Source organism: Stigmatopora argus, chromosome 22, assembly GCF_051989625.1.
Source record: "Stigmatopora argus isolate UIUO_Sarg chromosome 22, RoL_Sarg_1.0, whole genome shotgun sequence".
In the NCBI taxonomy this organism is placed as follows: domain Eukaryota; kingdom Metazoa; phylum Chordata; class Actinopteri; order Syngnathiformes; family Syngnathidae; genus Stigmatopora; species Stigmatopora argus.
Window position 1 is genome coordinate 130001 of NC_135408.1, and position 19999 is coordinate 149999.

At 41.1% G+C, this 19999-nt stretch overlaps 2 protein-coding genes across 6 annotated transcripts in view; both read right to left on the reverse strand.

Annotated features, from left to right (window-relative positions):
* LOC144067951 (uncharacterized) overlaps positions 1–19999 on the reverse strand; it is a 77054-nt gene that overhangs the window by 32108 nt on the left and 24947 nt on the right. The window lies entirely within an intron of this gene.
* The window catches only part of tiprl (TIP41, TOR signaling pathway regulator-like (S. cerevisiae)), a 53392-nt gene continuing 35463 nt past the window's right edge, over positions 2071–19999 (reverse strand). For 2 of the 5 annotated variants that reach the window (XM_077593254.1, XM_077593251.1), the window contains exons 8-9: positions 5284–5353; positions 3958–4384 (exon numbers count right to left, since the gene is read on the reverse strand). In XM_077593254.1, the coding sequence (XP_077449380.1) occupies positions 4269–4384; positions 5284–5353 (186 nt within the window). In that variant the 3' untranslated portion in view covers positions 3958–4268. Of the gene's footprint in view, positions 3899–3957; positions 5354–19999 lie in introns of those variants that run through there. The other 3 variants (XR_013298221.1, XM_077593253.1, XM_077593252.1) reach the window with 3 other exon arrangements.

Below are 19999 nucleotides of genomic sequence, written 5' to 3' on the forward strand. Positions count from 1 at the left end.
CCTACGCCGTATGTGGCCCACGATGCGAAATGAGTTTGACACCCCTGCTCTAAACAGTCCCTCAGTACCATGCTGGTCTCCTCGGTCCATCTTTGTATGATCCTCGTGCTAGGTTTTATTTTCCTCACCATAGGGATGTAGGTTGTACAGAATTTGTAAGTCTTACTGCTAGAATTTGTAAGTTGTACTGCTTCAATAAAAACACTGTGAATTTGCTTTGTCTTCTTTTTAATAAATTAATTTTACTTATTGCCTCTTATTTTAATGTCAAAGTTCCGGGCTAAAAGTGTACTAAGACTTTTATTTGTTTGATAAAAATGACCATCTAAAGTATTTCAACATTGCAAGTTCTCCCAGAGAGAATGAAGGTTCATTGGACGCCTATGACAGTCGATGGCAGCAGCCGATGTGTTAAATGAGTGCTCTTATTTCTCCCAGAAAGAATGAAGGTTGCTAGAATTTGTAAGTTTTACTGCTTCAATAAAAACACCATCTGTGAATTTGCTTGGTCTTCTTTTTAATAAATTGACAGTAGATGGCAGCAGCTGATCATTTGGGTGACCAAACCACGACCAAAAGTCCGGGTGACCAAAAGACCGGACGGCCAAAAGACCGCGACCAAAATACTGGCGACCAAAATACTGGCGACCAAAATACTAGCGACCAATCGACCGTGTACCGTGGGGATGATCACAGAGGAGAATAAAACGGCCTACAGAGATGAGGTCCTTAAACTCAGCGAGTGGTGCGCTCTGAAAAAATTGGCGCTGAACGTCTCCAAAACCATGGAACTCATCCTGGACTTCAGACAGAACAAGACCGCTCCACTCTGCTGATCTCACTGGACTACGTATTTGTTTCTTATTTACTGATTATTTGTCCGCTGTGGTGAAAGCTTTATATCTCATTATACTTCTATAATGACAATAAAAGCATTCAATTCAATTCACTTCATATACTCGGGGAGAAGTCATTCCGCCCAGTACACTATATAACTAACCTTAGTACAGTGGTTGAATATTTCTGAAAAATCCAAGTGAGCATTCAGCTCAGATGAATCTATGAGTTAAGTTCCATAAAAAAATGCAAAAACTAAGTTTATTTTCACACCTATAGAGCACACTTAAGTCACTGCGTCTAATTTATGCACTAAATTTAAAAAATTCAATATACCTGACTGTTTGAGTGACTGGTTTCATTTCTTGCTGACGTGCTACTTATTGCGATGAACCCAGCAGACGTTCACCCTAAAAATAGCCTGCCCACGTATTCCAGGCATTACGGTAAATCAATTCAAAACATCCCAGATGAAAAAATGGAAAATGGACTGAAGCCATGGATTGAACACAACTTAACAGCGGGGAGGAACAGCTTTTCGAACGGCTTGGGAATGATGAATGCCGGATGGCCGCCAACATAGAGGTTCCATACAAAGACAGGCAGGCAGCGTCGTACGAGTTACGAGACGATTTGGAATGGATTGGCCATGCCTGGGCGAAAATGCCGACGAGCTCTGTAGTTTGAGCTTTCGTCAAAGCTGGAATCCCTATTCTGAAACTCTACGACGAACACGCTGACCTTGACAATGTTATGGATCCAGAATGGATACAGAAGATGAGGACTTTGACGGATTTGTAGATGTTTGAATACTTTGACTTATCTATCCGCGAATATAAATTACGTCAATAAAAAAAAATCAAACTCAGCTTTGCTCCTGTTGCCTTTTTTTAAATATACGCTAGCTAACGTGTGTGTCATGCTACTACAACCATTTCAGTGCGTCATTTGAAACGAAGCGCCTTTTGTATTGACAAAAAACTGAAAATACCCACAACTGAGACAGCGCCCTTCCAGGCGGTGCATGCTATAGGTGTGAAAATACGGTAAAGTTGCGAATACTGAACCGCGAAAAGGTTCAGGTCAACTATACTAACTTACCTGACTCACACAAGAAAGCTCGGTGAAAACGCGGCTTTAGTGTAATCACTTCCAATTTGACAGTTTTGTTTTATTGTGAACAATAGAAAAGATCTTGTTTAGGATGCCAAAAATCTCAGATATGCACACAAATGTAATGCAAATGCATTTTATTTTCTTTCATTTAATTAAAACAATGTGCCGAACATTTACAAGCTCTTAAATGCACTTTACGCAACAACAAAAAAAAAGACCTTTAAAACAACATTAAAACCAAAGCATTTCCAAGAATTTCAAGCACCCATATGAATCCTGCCAATGTCTCTCTTAAGGAAAAGGGGAGAAAAAGTTCTGCATGACCCCACACAAACTGCTCCAAATCAAAAAACAATTACAACATTTAAATGTGAAAGAACTAATTCACAAACTTCACGTACATGGAATTAGGGAATTAATTCGTCACAGACGTGGTTTCATAACTTGCATTTTTCGTAAGTATAGACATATTTTACATTGAATTAGCCAAATTTGTTTCATTAGCTTTAAGTCTACTCCCTGAAATTACAAGCAGGTCGTCACTGCTTGTTTAGAACCAAATGACAGTTGTTCGGCTATAAAAAAATTCTCTTTTGAAAAATGGGTTAGATGAGAAAGGAAAATTTCAATTACAAGCATAGCACAAAAACGTGTATACAATTATGTACAGGTATACAGAAGCAGGAGTATGCCTTTTAGGAAAAAGTAAGGAAAACTGACGGTCTATTTCAAAAGAAAGGATGATGAATTTTACCTATTTAAGAAATGCTTGGGTGTTTTTTTTGTTAAAACATTGTAAACCAAAGTGAAAATATGACGAAAATAAAAACTCACAAAATAGCGGTGCTGTTGCATAGTTAATGCCACTAACTTCAAGCGGAAATGACTAAGCGGAAGCACTGCAGTGTGCACTGAAGGTGTGAATTTTTCAAATATGCAGTGTAATGCTTAAAATTACCACAAGAGAGCAGCAAGTTAACATATTTCTGATCAGGCATACGCTGATAATCCTTGCAAATGCAAAGCTTGAGTTTACACCCGTAGAGAAGGTAAAGAAATTCACTCGTCTATTAGGATCCAACAGCCGTTTCTGGCCACCATAAAAAATTCCGTCAGCGAGTTTCCAGGTGCGCGCACGCACGCACGCACACACACACACAAACATTCATCCATAGACCACGCTTATAGAATAGATAAAGGATGATTTATGGATGGATGGGTGGATGTTTTATAACTCCCGTCACGACAGGAAAAAAAAGTGTTCCGGGAGCACCTGGAAACTCACTGGCGGAAATTCTTGAGAAAATGGCTTTTGTAAATGATGTGGAAAGGCATCCTACCTTACGACTAATCAGCCACGCGGTGCGTCCATCATGTAAAAACAACGATTCATACATTAATGCTGCTTTCAGCTTTAGCAAATAAAAGTAGTCTACATAAAGAGAAGGAAGAAATTCACTCACTCATCTATTAGGATCCGACAGTCGTTTCTGGTCACCATAAAAAAAAATCAACGCTTTACGTTGTACGGTTTTGACAAACGTAACGAGACAATCTTAACATACACAAACACACACAAATACACAAATCCATCCATAAACAACGCTTTATAAGGCTTATAGATAAAACTATAGCTGGGCAGCCCGGCGGCTGAGTGGTTAGCGCGTCGGCCTCACAGTGAGGGTCCTGGGTTCAAATCCAGGTCGGTCCACCTGTGTGGAGTTTGCATGTTCTCCTGTGTGGGTTTTCTCCAGGTACTCGGGTTTCCTCCCACATTTCAAAGACGTGCATGGTAGGCTGATTGGACACACTAGATTGCCCCCTAGTGTGAGTTTGAATGGTTGTTTGTCTCCTCGTGCCCTGCGATCGGCTGGCCACGAATTAAGGTTGTCCCCCGCCTCGTGCCCAAAGGCAGCTGGGATAGGCTCCAGCACCCCTTGTGTTCCTATGAGGATAAAGCGGTTCAGGAAAAAAAAAATTGTATGAAATACATATTCAAAAAAATTGAAGATCAGAAAATTATTTATTAAGCTATTAAAATGAACAATAAATGCAAGTACATTTTCCAATAGGGTGGAAATGCGAGCGGCAGCTAAGTTAACATACGCACAGATGCATGTAGACATCGCTTGACAACTCAAAATTATGTTACGCACACAGAATAACTCAAGAAACAACTCAAACAACAAACAACCACAAACGAGGGTCAAAGGCATGGGAATTAGGAACTCACCGGCTGAGTAAATCTGCCCTGGTCCCGGAAAAAGGTAATTTCGGGATGGACTAGCGCCGTCCCCCGTCGGACCCAGTGACCGCTACCCAACACAATCACGTGCTTGTTTTCGCCTACACCGGCTAACCTTGGTTTCGCCATCATGGAAACGCAGCTTTCCTCTAGCCCATGGGTGTGCAAACCGGTCCTCGAGGGCCCCTGTGGGTGCAGGTTCTTGTTTCTACCGATCCAACAAAGACAGCTTAACCAATGAGGTTTCTGCTGAAACAAGAATCACCTGACTGCAATCTGCTGATTGCACTTCTCAGATACGAGTTTGGTGGAAAGGTTTTCTCTTATAGGTTGGAACGAAAACCCACACCCACTGCAGCTCATTGTGAAATAAGTTGCCCACCCCTGCTCTAGCCAAAGGGGGGCCAATGATGTGCTGGGAGATAGAAAAAGGGGAAAGCCACTATACCAGGGGTGGTGAACATGGGGCTCCCGTCCAAAATGAATGCGGGCGGCTCTTTGCTTCTTATCATATTTTGTATATACAGTGGCTCTTTGCCTTGTTTCACGTTTCTCTTATTTTCATTCTCTCTTAAAACACACACAAAGTCATCAAGGCCCATTAAAAACAAATAATAAATAACATTTGAAAATTATTTGGCAGATTGGATTGTTGTTTTGTAACGGGGAAGAAAATGTTTTGGTGAATAATATGATTTGAATTATGTTGTTTGTGTGTTTGCTTGGCAGGTCACTGCGTGGCGTGGCTCTTTGACTCTCACAGATTAAAATTTTTGCTCGTTGTGTCAAATTTGTTCGCCCTCCCTAAACTATACCGTGAAAATTTTAGAAAATACCAGGTAGAGGAAATGTATTGAAGTTTCAGTGGATTTTTGATTTTTTTTTTTTTTTACATTTGGTTGTTTCTTGGGGAAAATGTTTTCCCATCTTTTCCTGTATATTTCAGAGGTAGAATAATTTGTCTGTTCCATTTACTATATGTATTTATTATACGTAGTTCATTTAAAAATATAAGTGGAATACTGGTTATTAACAGTGTTCCTTAACAGCCTCACTCTGACATTCGGGAAGTTCCAACTTCTCACATTGTCTTAGCTTGAAGGGTAAATGTTGAGCAATCTCATTCGGATCAGTGAATTGAGAAGCAGGAATGCTCTGGAAAAAAAAGTAAAAGAGGTGGGTGTTGACAATTGAGATACCATTGTTATAAACATTATAATAGCTCATAACAACCAAAATGTACCGTATTTTCACACCTATAGGGCGCACTTACGTCTAAAATTTTCTCGAAAATGGTCAATGTGCCCAAACGGTCGGTGCGTTTTGTCTGTGCACTAAACTCAATTTTTGTACGGCCCTGACCGCTTGAGTGACTGGTTTTATTTCTTGCCGGCACGCTACTTATTCCGATCAACCCAGCGGACATTCACCCTAAAAATAGCCTCGCACGCGTTACGTGATGATTTGGAATGAATATTCGATGCCGATATAACAGCGAGGAGAATCAAAAGCTTGGGAGTGATGCATGTCGCGACTTACAATGGATTGTGGATGACTGGGCTCAAGTGTCGGCCAGCATTGTTCGAGCCTTTGCCAAAGCTGGAATCAAGTTCCCGGAATACACAACTCTGACTGACAGTGGAGCCTGTCATATTAAACGCTGAACTCTTTATATCAGAGTGTACCTTCGACCTCAATAAAGCATTATCAAACTCAGTTTTGCTTGTGCTGTCTTTAAAAAAACACGCTAGTGCCAAGGCTAACATATGCTAGCAGCTAGCATAACATACGCTAGCGGATAGCATAACATATACTAGCGGCTAGCATAAGATAGGTACACTAACGGTTAGCATAACATACGTGTTGGGGTTATTCTGGGATATTATTATATATGTGCGCATTAATCATATGAATGTGTGGAATATTAATCGTTATATGTATATGTGAAACATTAATCATTATAAGCAGACGAAAGCTCAGTATAACGGGTGCCAAGGACACTTCCCTCTGCAGCTGGCCCCAAGGACATTTAATTGTTTTTAGGACTATTGACCTGACAGATCACCCAGTCCCGGGCCGAGGACTGTTGATCTGAGTTCGCAATGAAGATCTGCTTTGACTTGGATTCCGGAGCAGATGGTGATAAAAGAATCAACCTCCGGGAATACTCGCATATTGTTTTAAAATAGTGTCGCTCGGTACACCTGATATGCAATTGTTGTTGCAGTTGTTTTTTGACCTTAATTGTGTTATTCGCTTATGCAATTGGATTGAATAGATAACCTTGTAATTGTTTTGATTCGATGTCTTAAATTGGCAGGAGATGAATTCGGTCCTTTAGAATGCTCCGTGGCGAGGACGAGCCAGGATTGATTCTCACTTGCAAGTTATCGCTGGATTATGTCTCCGATGTCTCTCCCTTTATTAAAGTATACCTATTAATAAACCTATAATTTTGGTCCTTCGAGCCAGTCCATTTTGAGAAATGAGACACATCCTGGGGACGACGACTTTAAAACACGGTGAATGCTAGTCTCTGACAGGTAAAAAACGTGGGTTGCTTGTGTAGTTCTGACGTATGTATTTAATAAAAATAAGCCTAAGGAAAAATACAGATAAGCCTAAGGAAAACAAACGAAGGGCGGAAAAGGTTAAAAGTAAGCCTCCTAAAAAAAGGATAAGCCTAAGGAAAACAAACGAAGGGCAGAAAAGGTCAAAAATAAACCTAAGGAAAATCAAACCAAAACGAAACAAAGCTACTACATGGTTACACACGAACTCACTTCAAAATGGGGAATAATAAGTCAGCTAGAGATGCCAAAAATGCGTCTGCCGTGTAAGGATTGGAAATTGGTTGACAATCAAAGCGCTACAAACATTAAACATCTAAATTTATGGATGAATAAATATGGGTTTGCTGGCCAGCTTAATATGCATAAGATACTGGATCTACAGGTTAAAATACGCACTAAGGATAGAGGTAATATATAATATGTGAATGGAGATAAAAGCGAGGCGACGGGAACGTGCTGTTTTGTAAAAATAGTGGGGCCTCCTCGGCTGGTTGATAAGAGCGAGGTGACGGGAACGGGCTGTTTTGTAAAAAAAATAGCGGGGCCTCGGCTGACGAGGACAAGATTTACCGAGATAGGTGGCGAGAGCGTAGGGGTGTTAGCCAAGGGATTGGAAGAAGGGAGATTAGTAAGTTGAAAAGAAATCGGGTTTTCAGGGGGTGCTGCGTGCTGGGTTTGTGGAAAATTGGTGTATATATAATATATGCATATGCATATGCATATGCATATGCATATGCATATGCATATGCATATGCATATGCATATGCATATGCATATGCATATGCATATGCATATGCATATGCATATGCATATGCATATGCATATGCATATGCATATGCATATGCATATGCATATGCATATGCATATGCATATGCATATGCATATGCATATGCATATACATATACATATGCATATACATATACATATACATATACATATACATATACATATACATATACATATACATATACATATACATATACATACATACATATATATATACATACATATATATACATACATATACATACATACATATACATATACATACATACATATATATATACATACATATATATACATACATATACATACATACATATATATACATACATACATACATACATACATACATACATACATACACACATACACACATACACACATACACACATACACACATACACACATACACACATACACACATACACACATATACACATATACACATATACACATATACACATATACACATATACACATATACACATATACACATATACACATATACACATATACACATATACACATATACACATATACACATATACACATATATACATATATACATATATACATATATACATATATACATATATACATATATACATATATATGGCCTAGTCAGCAGGACTAGCCGGCATGTCTGCTCAAAATGATTTGAGTGGGGACATTGAATAAAAGGATGTTGAGCTAAATTTAATGAAAACATTGGCATTTGAAATGGTTAAACCAGGGCTCACATTTTTTTCGTGAATGGAATACAATTGGAATTTTTGTGTGAGGCTGAGGCTTGTAAAACAGCAATTAAAATGGTTATTTCCAGGTGCTAGACGTACTTTGTTAATAGTACCTAAATGTACTGTCAATTTACCGGAATGAAATAGCTTATTGCAGCTTAGCCTGGGTTTGATCTCGTCTGCTAGCGGGAATATGGTGGTTAAAAGGAAAAAATATATATACAAAATGGCCAATTAAATGTTTTTATCATACTCTAGACTTGCCCAATAATGCCTTGACTGCGGGGGAAGCGCTCTGTTGCTGCGGCTGCTGATTAGATTGGAATGCGGCGAAACATGCGGGCCGCGGGGCGACCGATTGGACGGTGTTGGGAACAAAAGCTTGATTATATGCAGGCATTCAATATGCGTGCGGACCGCACAAGTTGCTAAAAAAATTTGGACCCCTTCCGTGAAGACATTACAATAATTGGCCGCGGGTGCTGAAGCTAACTTGAGCAAAAATGGGTTTTTGATATAGTTATGCTTGCAGCATATTTTGACTATGGGGCCTTGGCAAAGTATTGTGATATAGTTGGATATCGGAAGAGGAATTAATTTAGCTTATTATGGATTAATGGTAGTCTTCTCTAAAATGCATTAGGCACAGAAAGAAAAAAGAGCACTTAGGAATTTCTGAACAAAGATAAGAATGCTGCTTTCGCAACGAGTGTGAAGGTCACAGTTAGCGGCTAAGAGCACACTTCCGTTAAACATTTCAGAATAAGAGCAAAACATGGTCTGCAAGGAATGCATTGTTCCGCGATTACCTTCACATTTATTTTTCAGATTTTAAACAAAGGTGTCTTTCAAGGTGATAGAAAATCTGTTTGACAAAGATTGATTTGGTAAACGCTTTGGAATTGGGAATAGAGTAAAACAGCCATTTTTGACCAATTTGTGGATTTCGAAGGGCTCTTAATTAAAGAGAACTAGCTTTTGGAGGATAAAAGAATATGGTTGGTTTGTTCAAAATACCGTATTTTCACGACTATAAGGCGCACATAAGTCTAAAATTTTCTCCAAAATAGACAGGGCGACATATAATCCAGTGCGCTTTATATATGGACCAATACTAAAATTGTTATCACGATAAAATAAAATAAATCAGTCAATAGGACAACTACGCCAAGCAGCCCCAGACTCTACTATTTCCCGTAGATAAAATACTGCGCAGTGACTACTGGGATATAGAGTTCTTAATACATCCAGTTCTTCAATACAGTTAGTATGATGGCGAGCACACTAATTTGGTGCTCGCCGTCATTTCGGCTGTATTTACAAAAGAAATCCTGCCGCTAAATGTTGGCGTCAACAGAGCATTCAAAGCTAGACTGTGAACTATATATATATATATATATATATATATATATATATATATATATATATATATATATATATATATATATATATATATATACACACAATTACGCCAAGCAGCCCCAGACTCTACTATTTCCCGTAGATAAAGTACTGCGCAGTGACTGCTGGGATATAGAGTTCTTCAATACACTCAGTATGACGGCGACCACACTAATTTGGTGCTCGCCGTCATTTCGGCTGTTTTTACAAAAGAAATCCTGCCGCTAGATGTTGGCTTCAACGGAGCATTCAAAGATAGACTGCGAACTATATATATATTATATATAATAACTCAGAGCTTGCCGTCATTCCCGGAGGCTTAAGAACTACAACCGCGGGCACCGGCGTTTTGGAAGACTCATTTGGGCAATTGTTTAATTCGGACACAGAAAATGAGGACTTTGCTGGATTTGTGGGTGATGATGACGTGAGTAAGTTGTAAAATGTCTAAATAAAGTACAACCAAACTCAGTTTTGCTTCCGTTGCCTTTTTAAAAACGTGTTTTTAGCATGTGGGTGTAGCGTGCAAGAACTATATTTCCCAGCAGTCACTGCGCACCGGAACCCGGAAATAGGCTACTTCCGGTAGCCAGCGCTATTGTGTTTCGATGTTCATCCATATATAATATATGAGTCTAAAAAAACGGTGCGTGCTTTGTGTGTTTAAAATACAGAAATAGCACTCGTTACTGACACTGTGGCTAAAAATACGATGCGCCGAATAGTCGTGAAAATACGGTACTTTAACATAAGAGATTGGCTGGTTAAAAAAAAGCAAAAGGGATGGAAAATCTACCACATTATGGCATATTGGCGAAAATTTGTGGGTCCTTTAATAAACATTGAAATGTGTAATTAGGAAATGCCTGGTAGAAGGTTGGTTTCTCTAATTTAATTATTGTATGGTTTATTGTAGGTTATCACAATTGATCAACTATAGGAATTAGCTCTTATCTTAAGTTAACATTGTATGAGGTGACTTGCGAATATCTTAGGTATTGAGAGTTATTTGGTTGTTAATGATACCAGACATGAAATCAACAATGCAGAAATGGCATGAGAAAATTCATGGCATTCGTCCAAATTATTAGGTAAATAGTACCTGGCTGGTTTAGATAAAATAATTGGTTTATGATAGGCATAGTTTCCCTAGGACTGAGAAACATGGAGTGTTTTTAAAGTGCACAAAAGACATTCTCTGTTTGTCCTGAGCGGGTGAAATATGCTTTGGCATGTGTCATGTTGATGACTATTAGGATATTACGGATTGGATAAGCATTGATCAATTGATATAACAAAATGACGTTGCTTCCTATTGCGTTAAAAGCATACAAATTAAGAGAATTTTAGCTTAAAACTTACAGCATTGGAATTATGGGGTTAATGCACCTAAATGTTACAGTGATAACGATTGGCAATAACAAGCTTAGATAAGTGGGAAAAGGAATAATTCTCCAAGTTCCAAAATCTGGCTAAGAAGATTATATTTGTTGCTTTGGGGTTTGACAAAATGCGCTGGCGCATGAATTCTGGAATATTTGGGGGAATGGGAATCCCATATCTAAAACAAATTAGAGGGAAGTTTCGAAATAGGCTCTATTTGGCACTGGATGCCCAAATTCTGGTGGGGCATTTCATGCTATGAAACAAGTGATGAAATTATGGTTATGTTCAAAAATAGCATCTCCAAATTATAAAATATCAACCTTTGAGTAATGCTTTAAGTAGATGGGTTGTCTAGGAATAAAATGGAATGGGCAAAATTCGAACGGAATGCGAGATACATTGACGACTACTAAAACAAATGTTAGAGGTGAAACTATTGCCACCTCAATTCTGCGTACAAACGGCTAAACTGATAGCATTAACAGGGGTGTAACTTAATGCACAACATGGAGGTAAAGTTTTTACAAACGGTTAAAATACTTGAGGGGGGTGGGTGTGTTTCAATGTGTCACAACTTTTCCCTTATTGCATTATTGGCGAACAGATAGTTAATGACAGCAACTCGCATGGCAGTCCTCATGCTGACTGGTTGAGGCGATGAACGGCGGCAATTGAACGTCCAAAACAAATTTCTATTTGTAGATGTGTGGCACGCGAATCTAATACTAATTACCTAGTCTTCTGGAATGATTATTGCTGAGAGGGCACTAAATGGGGGTGAACTACCAAGAAGCCCCACTGGGGATGGTGGTTTCCACCTGTGATGAAAATTTACGGCCCACTGATGTATGGGCAAACGACCCAAATTGAAAGACTAGTGATTAACGCATCAACCTTGCGGTTCGAGGATCTACTAATGAAAGCGGGGTGGATCCAGACCTTCCTGAGTGTGGCGTATTCCTGGTGTCCTCGAAAATTTGTTGGTTTCTCCGGGTACTCCAGATTTACTCCAACAAACCAAAATTACGGATGCTAGACTGGTTGAACACTCTAAATTCCTTGATTATGAGTGAGTGTGGATGATTGTCTGTCTTTTGTGTTTTTTTGGCTTTTTTGGCTTTAATTGGCTGGCCACCAAGATATGATCTATCAAGGTGGGAAATGATTTGGAAATTTGAAATTGATTTCTGAAATCACCAATAAACCTTTTGGGGATGGCGGTGGCAGATTAGGACAAAAACAAAAAGGAAAAATAATTTCGTTAAATTAAATTTTTGACGGGAATGCTGCAGCAGTACTCCACATTTGAAACTTAACGTGGAGAAACAAGTAATCTGCTCTGCAATGGGAAATTTGGGAACGCTGGGGGTTAAACAAAAACAGAAGAATTGTTTAGGAGGGCTGCCATTTTGAGTCATGGGAAATTCCATGCCTCAACAAGGGGGATGGTAGCCTTGGTACAACGGCACTACAAAACTTATGGTTTTAATCTATATGCAAAGAATTTTTGCAGAGCATATTTGACTTGTGCTCGGCATAACCCCCATATACGGCCAAAACGCGGGCAATTCCCAAAAGCTACATATCCATTTCAAAGGATACATATGGATTTTATAGAGGATGTGTGGTACACAACAGCCCTAAGCAGAAATTGGGGAAGCCTTGTTGCAGAAACTGGTCAAGATTGGTAAGCTTGGATGACACACGCGTGCGCAAAAGCCATCAGGCCTCTGATAAAATTAACCCATACGGTGGGGGGATTGCAAATCATTATTCAGAATGACAAATTAACTTGTGGAAAACATCATTGTCTGACGGTTTTCCTAAGTCAATGGTTTTACAAATTTTACATTTGTGTCACAACAGCAATGACCATGCCTATGGAGGCTGTGAGAAAACCATCAGAGACGGAAACACCCGAATCCGCAATAGTAAAATTGAAATCTGAGATGACCAAGGATGATGAATTCATTTCTGAAACAGGGATTTCCCAAACGGCAAGAATTGGTTGCTGTTGATGGAAAATGCAGCTGTTACTATAAATCAAACCTGCATAACATGGGGCCCCGACCTTTCTTACGAGTAGTACCTGCGCAAATTACCCCCGATTGTGTAAAGGAGATAATGATAAAACATGTAAGCCAAATTGTGAGAAATGGAATAATGTATACCCCGTTCCAAGAGCAGCAAAGGACAAAGCTAACTTTTCAACACATGTTGACTTTGATCATTTTACCTGCTTAAACCTTACAGGGCATGGTCTGAAGCTGGGGGCGATAAATGAGACGTGGTGTGCCTGCGTCCTAAAACAGACTGCACCCCTGATACCACGTTCTGACCTATGGTGGTGGTGTGGTGGAAATAAATTATACGACTCCTGCCGAAACGTGGCAGGACTTTGTGCCTTGGTCTCACTGCTCTTATCTGTGTCTGTTTTTCTATCTACAGTGGAGGAGATACAATTGGCTGCTGAGAAATCTAGTATGATGGCGGGTCCCTCCCGACGGCGTCGATCGGTATGGAGGGAGGGAGATCCAACATACATTGATGCGATTGGCATCCTCCGGGGCATAACAGATGAGTATAAGATGGCTAATCAGGTCGCAGCAGGTTGGGAGTTTATATTTCTTCTAATTACCCCAAACAAAAATGTGGATGGGATAAATTACCTGCATTACAATGTCCAAAAACGTGGAAATTATACTGAACAGGGATTGGTGGCAATAAAGGAACAACTGGCAGCGACTAGTCTGATGGCGTTCCAGGATCGCATAGCGGTTGAGATGCTTCTTGATGGAGCAGGGGGCGTATGCAATGTTTGAAAATGTTGCACTCAACAACACGTCCCCCAATGGGTCCCTAACCTGGGCCGTTGAATGCCTGCAGACACTGAACCGCAATATGAAAAAGCATCCTGGAGTAGAATTATCCGCTTGGACACTGGTGGGATAAGGCCTTTGGTAAATACAAAGATTTGGCCCTATCTTTTGTGTTTTCAGTAGCCATTTTTGCTACTACCTTGACATTGTGTGGGTGTTGTCTTATCCCCTGCTTGCGCTCCTTGCTAAGTGGCTTATAACCACTGCGATTGCCCCTACAAATTCTAAATTACATGAATTATATCCTCTGCTCATGAAACGTACTGAAAAGAGCAGTGAATTCCAGGAGCAAGGTAATTCCGAGAATGAATTGGGCGAAAATGATTTTGTTCTTTCTTTTTCAGACCAGCTGTGGGAGTAGGGACTATGCGGGTAAAATTAAAGCAGCCAACGGACCTTTCCCCCATTTGTATTTGCCATAAAATGAATTATTAGCAAACATAATAAAAACAGGATAATGTTGGGGTTATTCTAGGATATTATTATATATGTGCGCATTATGTGTGTGGAATATTAATCATTATATGTATGTGTGAAACATTAATCATTATAAGCAGACGAAAGCTCAGTATAACGGGTGCAAGATGGCGGCGCGCACTGACGCAGCGGCTCTAAGCTCTCCAGTTCGGTGTCGTTCGTTATCTTACAGTCGCCAGGATTTACTCACTATCCGAATGATATGCGATACATCCGATTTCTTAACACACTCTCCGGGATCACCGTGGCTAGCCAGCCCACCAAAAGCACGTCGAAGGCGGCGAAGGGACAGGAAACAGAAGCGTGGATGCCGGGCGGGCCTTGCTGCTAAGCTGAAACAACAACCACACCGAGCACCGCTTCCTAGTATCCTTTTGACCAACGCCCGATCCATCACCCACAAAATGGATGAGTTGGAACTTCGTATTGCTACCAACAGCTTTGTTAGAAAATGTAATATTATTATCATCACAGAAACGTGGCTACACCCGCATATCCCCGACGCTGCGGTATCGCTAGCTAGCCGAACGCTTTTTCGAAACGACCGTTCAAAAGTATTAACAGGCAAAAGCAAGGGAGGAGGACTGTGCATGTATATACATAATGAATGGTGTTGTGACAGTAAAATTATTGACACTCACTGTTCCCCGGATTTAGAGTTATTAGCAATACGATGTAGGCCCTATTATCTACCAAGAGAGCTAAATGTCGTCATAGCAACGGCTATCTACATACCTCCGAATGCTAACGTTACCACGGCACTTAACCTCCTGCTAATGGCTGTAAACAAACAGCTTGACCACCCCGATGGCGTTTTTATTGTCGCTGGTGATTTCAACAAGGCGTGTTTAAAGACTGTTTTACCTAAGTTTATTCAATACGTAAATTGTAATACTAGAGGAGACAAAACTCTTGACCATGTCTATTCTAACATCAAACATGCTTATAAAGCCACTTCCCTCCCTCACCTAGCTGGATCAGATCACCTCTGCCTATCTCTCACCCCCGCTTACACTCCACTCCGGAGGCAAACAACGCCACAAATAAAGATAATAAAAACTTGGCCCGACAACGCACTCTCTCAGCTGCAGGACTGTTTTTCCCGCACCAACTGGGAACTTTTTGTACACGACAACCTCCAGGACTACACGGACTCTGTACTTTCTTACATAAAAAACTGCATTGACAACGTCACTACAGATAAACGAATACGGGTTTTTCCTAACCAAAAACCCTGGATGACCAATGAGACACAGGCACTCATCAAATGCCGTAACTCCGCCTTTAGATCAGGGGACAAGATAAAATATAGCGCTGCCAGAGCTGAGCTGAAAAGAGGCATTAAAAAGGCCAAGGCAGCATATACCAAAAAAAATTGAGGAGCACTTCACAGAAAATAACCCAAAGAAGATGTGGCAAGGAATACGACATATTACCAACTACAATAACAATAATATGTCTGTTAATGCAGATGCCTCACTAGCGGAGAAATTGAACCGTTTCTTTGCCCGCTTTGAGACTGACAAATCAGACCCAGTCTCAACACCCCCACCACCACCCGGCAGCAATACACTGACGTTCCGGGAACAGGAAGTGAGACTGGTAATGCGGTCCATGAACACCAGGAAGGCTGCTGGCCCAGACGGAGTACCTGGGAAGGTGCTCAAAGCCTGTGCTGACCAGCTGGCTGGAGTCTTCACAAATATTTTCAATTGTTCCCTGCAACTATCCATCATTCCATCTTGTCTGAAATCTGCCACCATCATCCCTGTCCCCAAAAAGCCAACCATTGGCAGCATGAATGATTATAGGCCTGTTGCCCTCACGCCTGTGATCATGAAGTGCTTTGAAAAGTTGGTAGCCCGCCATATCAGGAATACAATCTCTCCCTCAATTGACCCTCACCAGTTTGCTTATAGAGCAAACAGGTCCACTGATGATGCTATTGCCATTGCTCTTCATACAGCACTGAGCCACCTGGAACACCCTGGGAACTACGTGAGGATGCTCTTCATTGACTATAGCTCAGCCTTCAATACCATAAAACCGGACATTCTGACTGACAAACTCTCCCACCTTGGACTATCCTCTTCAATCTGCTGCTGGATAAAGGACTTCTTGACCAACCGACCACAAACTGTTAGACTTGGTCCTCACCTCTCTTCCTCCATTACACTAAGCACTGGCTCCCCTCAAGGCTGTGTACTCTTCTGTACTCCCTGTACACCTACGACTGTACACCCTCCCACCAGTCTAACACCATCATCAAATTCGCTGACGACACCACTGTGGTCGGACTCATCTCAGGAGGAGATGAGTCGGCTTACAGAGATGAGGTCAACAATTTGTCTTCGTGGTGCTCGGTGAACAATCACACTGAACACCACGAAAACTAAAGAAATCATCCTGGACTTTCGCAAACACGGCACAGATCTGGCCCCACTCCTCATAAATGGAGTATGTGTAGACAGAGTCCAGTCCTTTAAATTCCTGGGGGTCCACGTCACGGACAAGCTCTCATGGTCTACAAACACCACGGCAGTGGTGAAGAAGGCTCAGAAACGACTCCATTTCCTCAGGGTACTTAGGAAGAACAACTTGGGCACCAATCTTCTGAGAACCTTCTATAGAACCACTGTAGAGAGCATCCTGGCGTACGGCATCACAGTGTGGTACGCTGGAAGCACGGCGGCAGACAAAAAGGCCATGCAGAAAGTGATTAACACTGCCCAGAGGATTGTCGGCTGCTCTCTGCCCTCACTTGAAGACATTGCCAGCCCTCGTTACCTCAGCAGAGCCAAGAACATCATAGGGGACCCTTACCACCCTGGTCACAATCTGTTCCAGCTGCTGCCCTCTGGCAGACGCTATAGGTCCCACAAAGCACGGACAAATAGGCTTAAGGACAGTTTTTTCCCCACATCCATCAGAAATCTAAACTCGCGCTAACATAACACACATTCCCCTCTGCGGTATATGAACAGATGTTTGGTTGGTGATCTGCCTCCTACTAGCTGACTGAGGAAAGGTAAGTGGAAGACAGTGAGAGGTAAGCGAGAGGTAAGCGACCTGTATCCTCAACAGCGGAATGACAAATTACAAGTCCGTAACTTACACTTATTAGGTCTTTTGCCGATTAAACGTAGCTTATGGAGAAGCACCATCAATTTCGTCACACGCAGTTTCTGCGTGTGATGACAAGTAGGCTTTTGTGTTGTGATAATGACGACAGGGCCTATGTCCGATTATTATTATTACCAAGGACACTTCCCCCTGCAGCTGGTCCCGAGGACATTTAATCGTTTTTAGGACTATTGACCTGACAGATCACCCAGTTGTTGCAGTTGTTTTTTGACCTTAGTTGTGTTATTCGCTTATGCAATTGGATTGAATAGATAACCTTGTAATTGTTTTGATTCAATGTCTTAAATTGGCAGGAGATGAATTCGGTCCTTTAGAATGCTCCGTGGTGAGGACGAGCCAGGATCGATTCTCACTTGCAAGTTATCACTGGATTATGTCTCCGATGTCTCTCCCTTTATTAAAGTATACCTATTAATACACCTATCAATACGCTAGCCTAGTGTCATGGTAGCTCCTTTTCGGACGAGACGTCCAATATATTGACAAAAAACAGAAAAGGCAGACGCCGTTTCTCTAACCCAAAAATAGAACTTTCAGGGCCAACAGGACGGTCAAACGACGCCTCTCGAAACTGATAAAGAGGATTTATGTTACTTGGTATAAAGCTTTCAATAACTTGCGCACTGATAGGTTCATTAATAGATATACTTTAATAAAGGGAAAGACATCGGCGACATAATCCAGCGTTAACTTGCAAGTGAGAAACCATCCTGGCTCGTCCTCGACACGGATCATTCTAAAGGACCTAATTCTTTCCTGCCCATTTAAGACATCGAATCAAAACAATTACAAGGTTATCTATTCAATTCAATTGCATAAGTGCTTAACCCGAATAACCCAATTAAGGTCAAAAAACAACTGGAACAACAATTGCATATCAGGTATTCAAAACAACAATTAAGGTCGGAACTCAAAAACAAGCACGCCTCCATTCAGGCAAAACAATTCCATATTAGGTGAACCGAGCAACACTATTTTAAAACAATTCGCGAGTATAATCGGAGGTTAATTCGATAGCCATCTTCTTCGGAATCCAAGTAAAAACAATTTAAGAGTCCTTCCCCGAATATTCATTGTGAACTTGCAATGGGTAAAGGGTCGAGGTTTATCCAAATCAAAACATCAAGTGCTCGGAGCCAGCTGCCGTGGAGAGTGACCTTGGAGCTTGTTAAAGTAAGCGTTTGTCTTTGTTGCAAGCACATAATATATACATATAATGATTAATATTTCAATTATACATATAATGATTAATATTCCATACATACATTTAATGATTAATGCGCACATATAATAGCATCCAAAATAACCACAACACGCACTAAAATCATTTTCACCATCTTCACTTCACCTTTATCGTATTCTACAGGTCTCTCATGTGGCAAATTATTTTCCTTCATATATTTTAAGATATGTTGCTGACAGCATGAAGTGTTGAGTGATTTTCTCCTTAGTCAACAGCCCTTTTTAGTCACCAGTTTGCCCGACAGCTCTGCATGAGTAATTAAGATTCATAGGTGGTTGAAATTTTGATAGGGAGAATGGTTGTAATCATATCTGCCGTATAATCTTTACAGACGTGGAAATATTTTTGTTCAAGTGTAAATGAACTATACTTGCTGTAAACCAGGGGTCTCAAACTCGCGGCCCGCGGGCCAACTGCGGCCCCCGGGACAGTAATTTGCGCCCTCCGTCTTAATATGAAAGATTAATGTTCGTGCGGCCCGCAAGATTGATATGAATGACACTTGTTGTGTTCGGAGCTGAATGAACCAATCACGGTGAGGTATACGGCTCTGGAGGGCGGGACATCGGCCGGGCTGTCAAATGCCTCGCTCACTCACTCATTCATTCCTCCAATCAGCTGGGCGGAGGAGAAGCCGTGAAGCCAATCACTCCGCTCGGCACGCACAGTCCTCCGCTGCTCTCAGCATAGAACTGAATGAGGCGCTGTGATCCAGCCTGTCTGTGTCTGTAGCCATTTCCGCGAGTGAAACTGAAACTTAACAGTAAGTGCGTTAACATGAGAACACTTGAGAAATTCAGAAAACTGCCGGAATACAATACGATCGGAGAGCGAAAGTGCACATGCGCCACAGACCCGCGTGACTGAAAGTTAAAGTTCAACCCGAGACTCATTCCAAGTGGAAACACATATTACAGAGCCCCAGAGATGTCTCTTTCAAAGCCTGCCATGAAGAGAAAGGTCGGTGATGAGCACAGACAGTTTCAAGAAAAGTGGGGAGTGCAATATTTCTTTGTTGAGCACAGGGGCACCCCGACGTGTCTCATTTGCACTGAAAAAGTTGCGGTGCACAAGGAATACAACTTGAAACGTCATTATACTACGAGACATGCTGAGGAGTACGAAAAATACCAGGGAGACGAGAGAGCCAACCAAGTTGCCAGTCTTAAAACACGTCT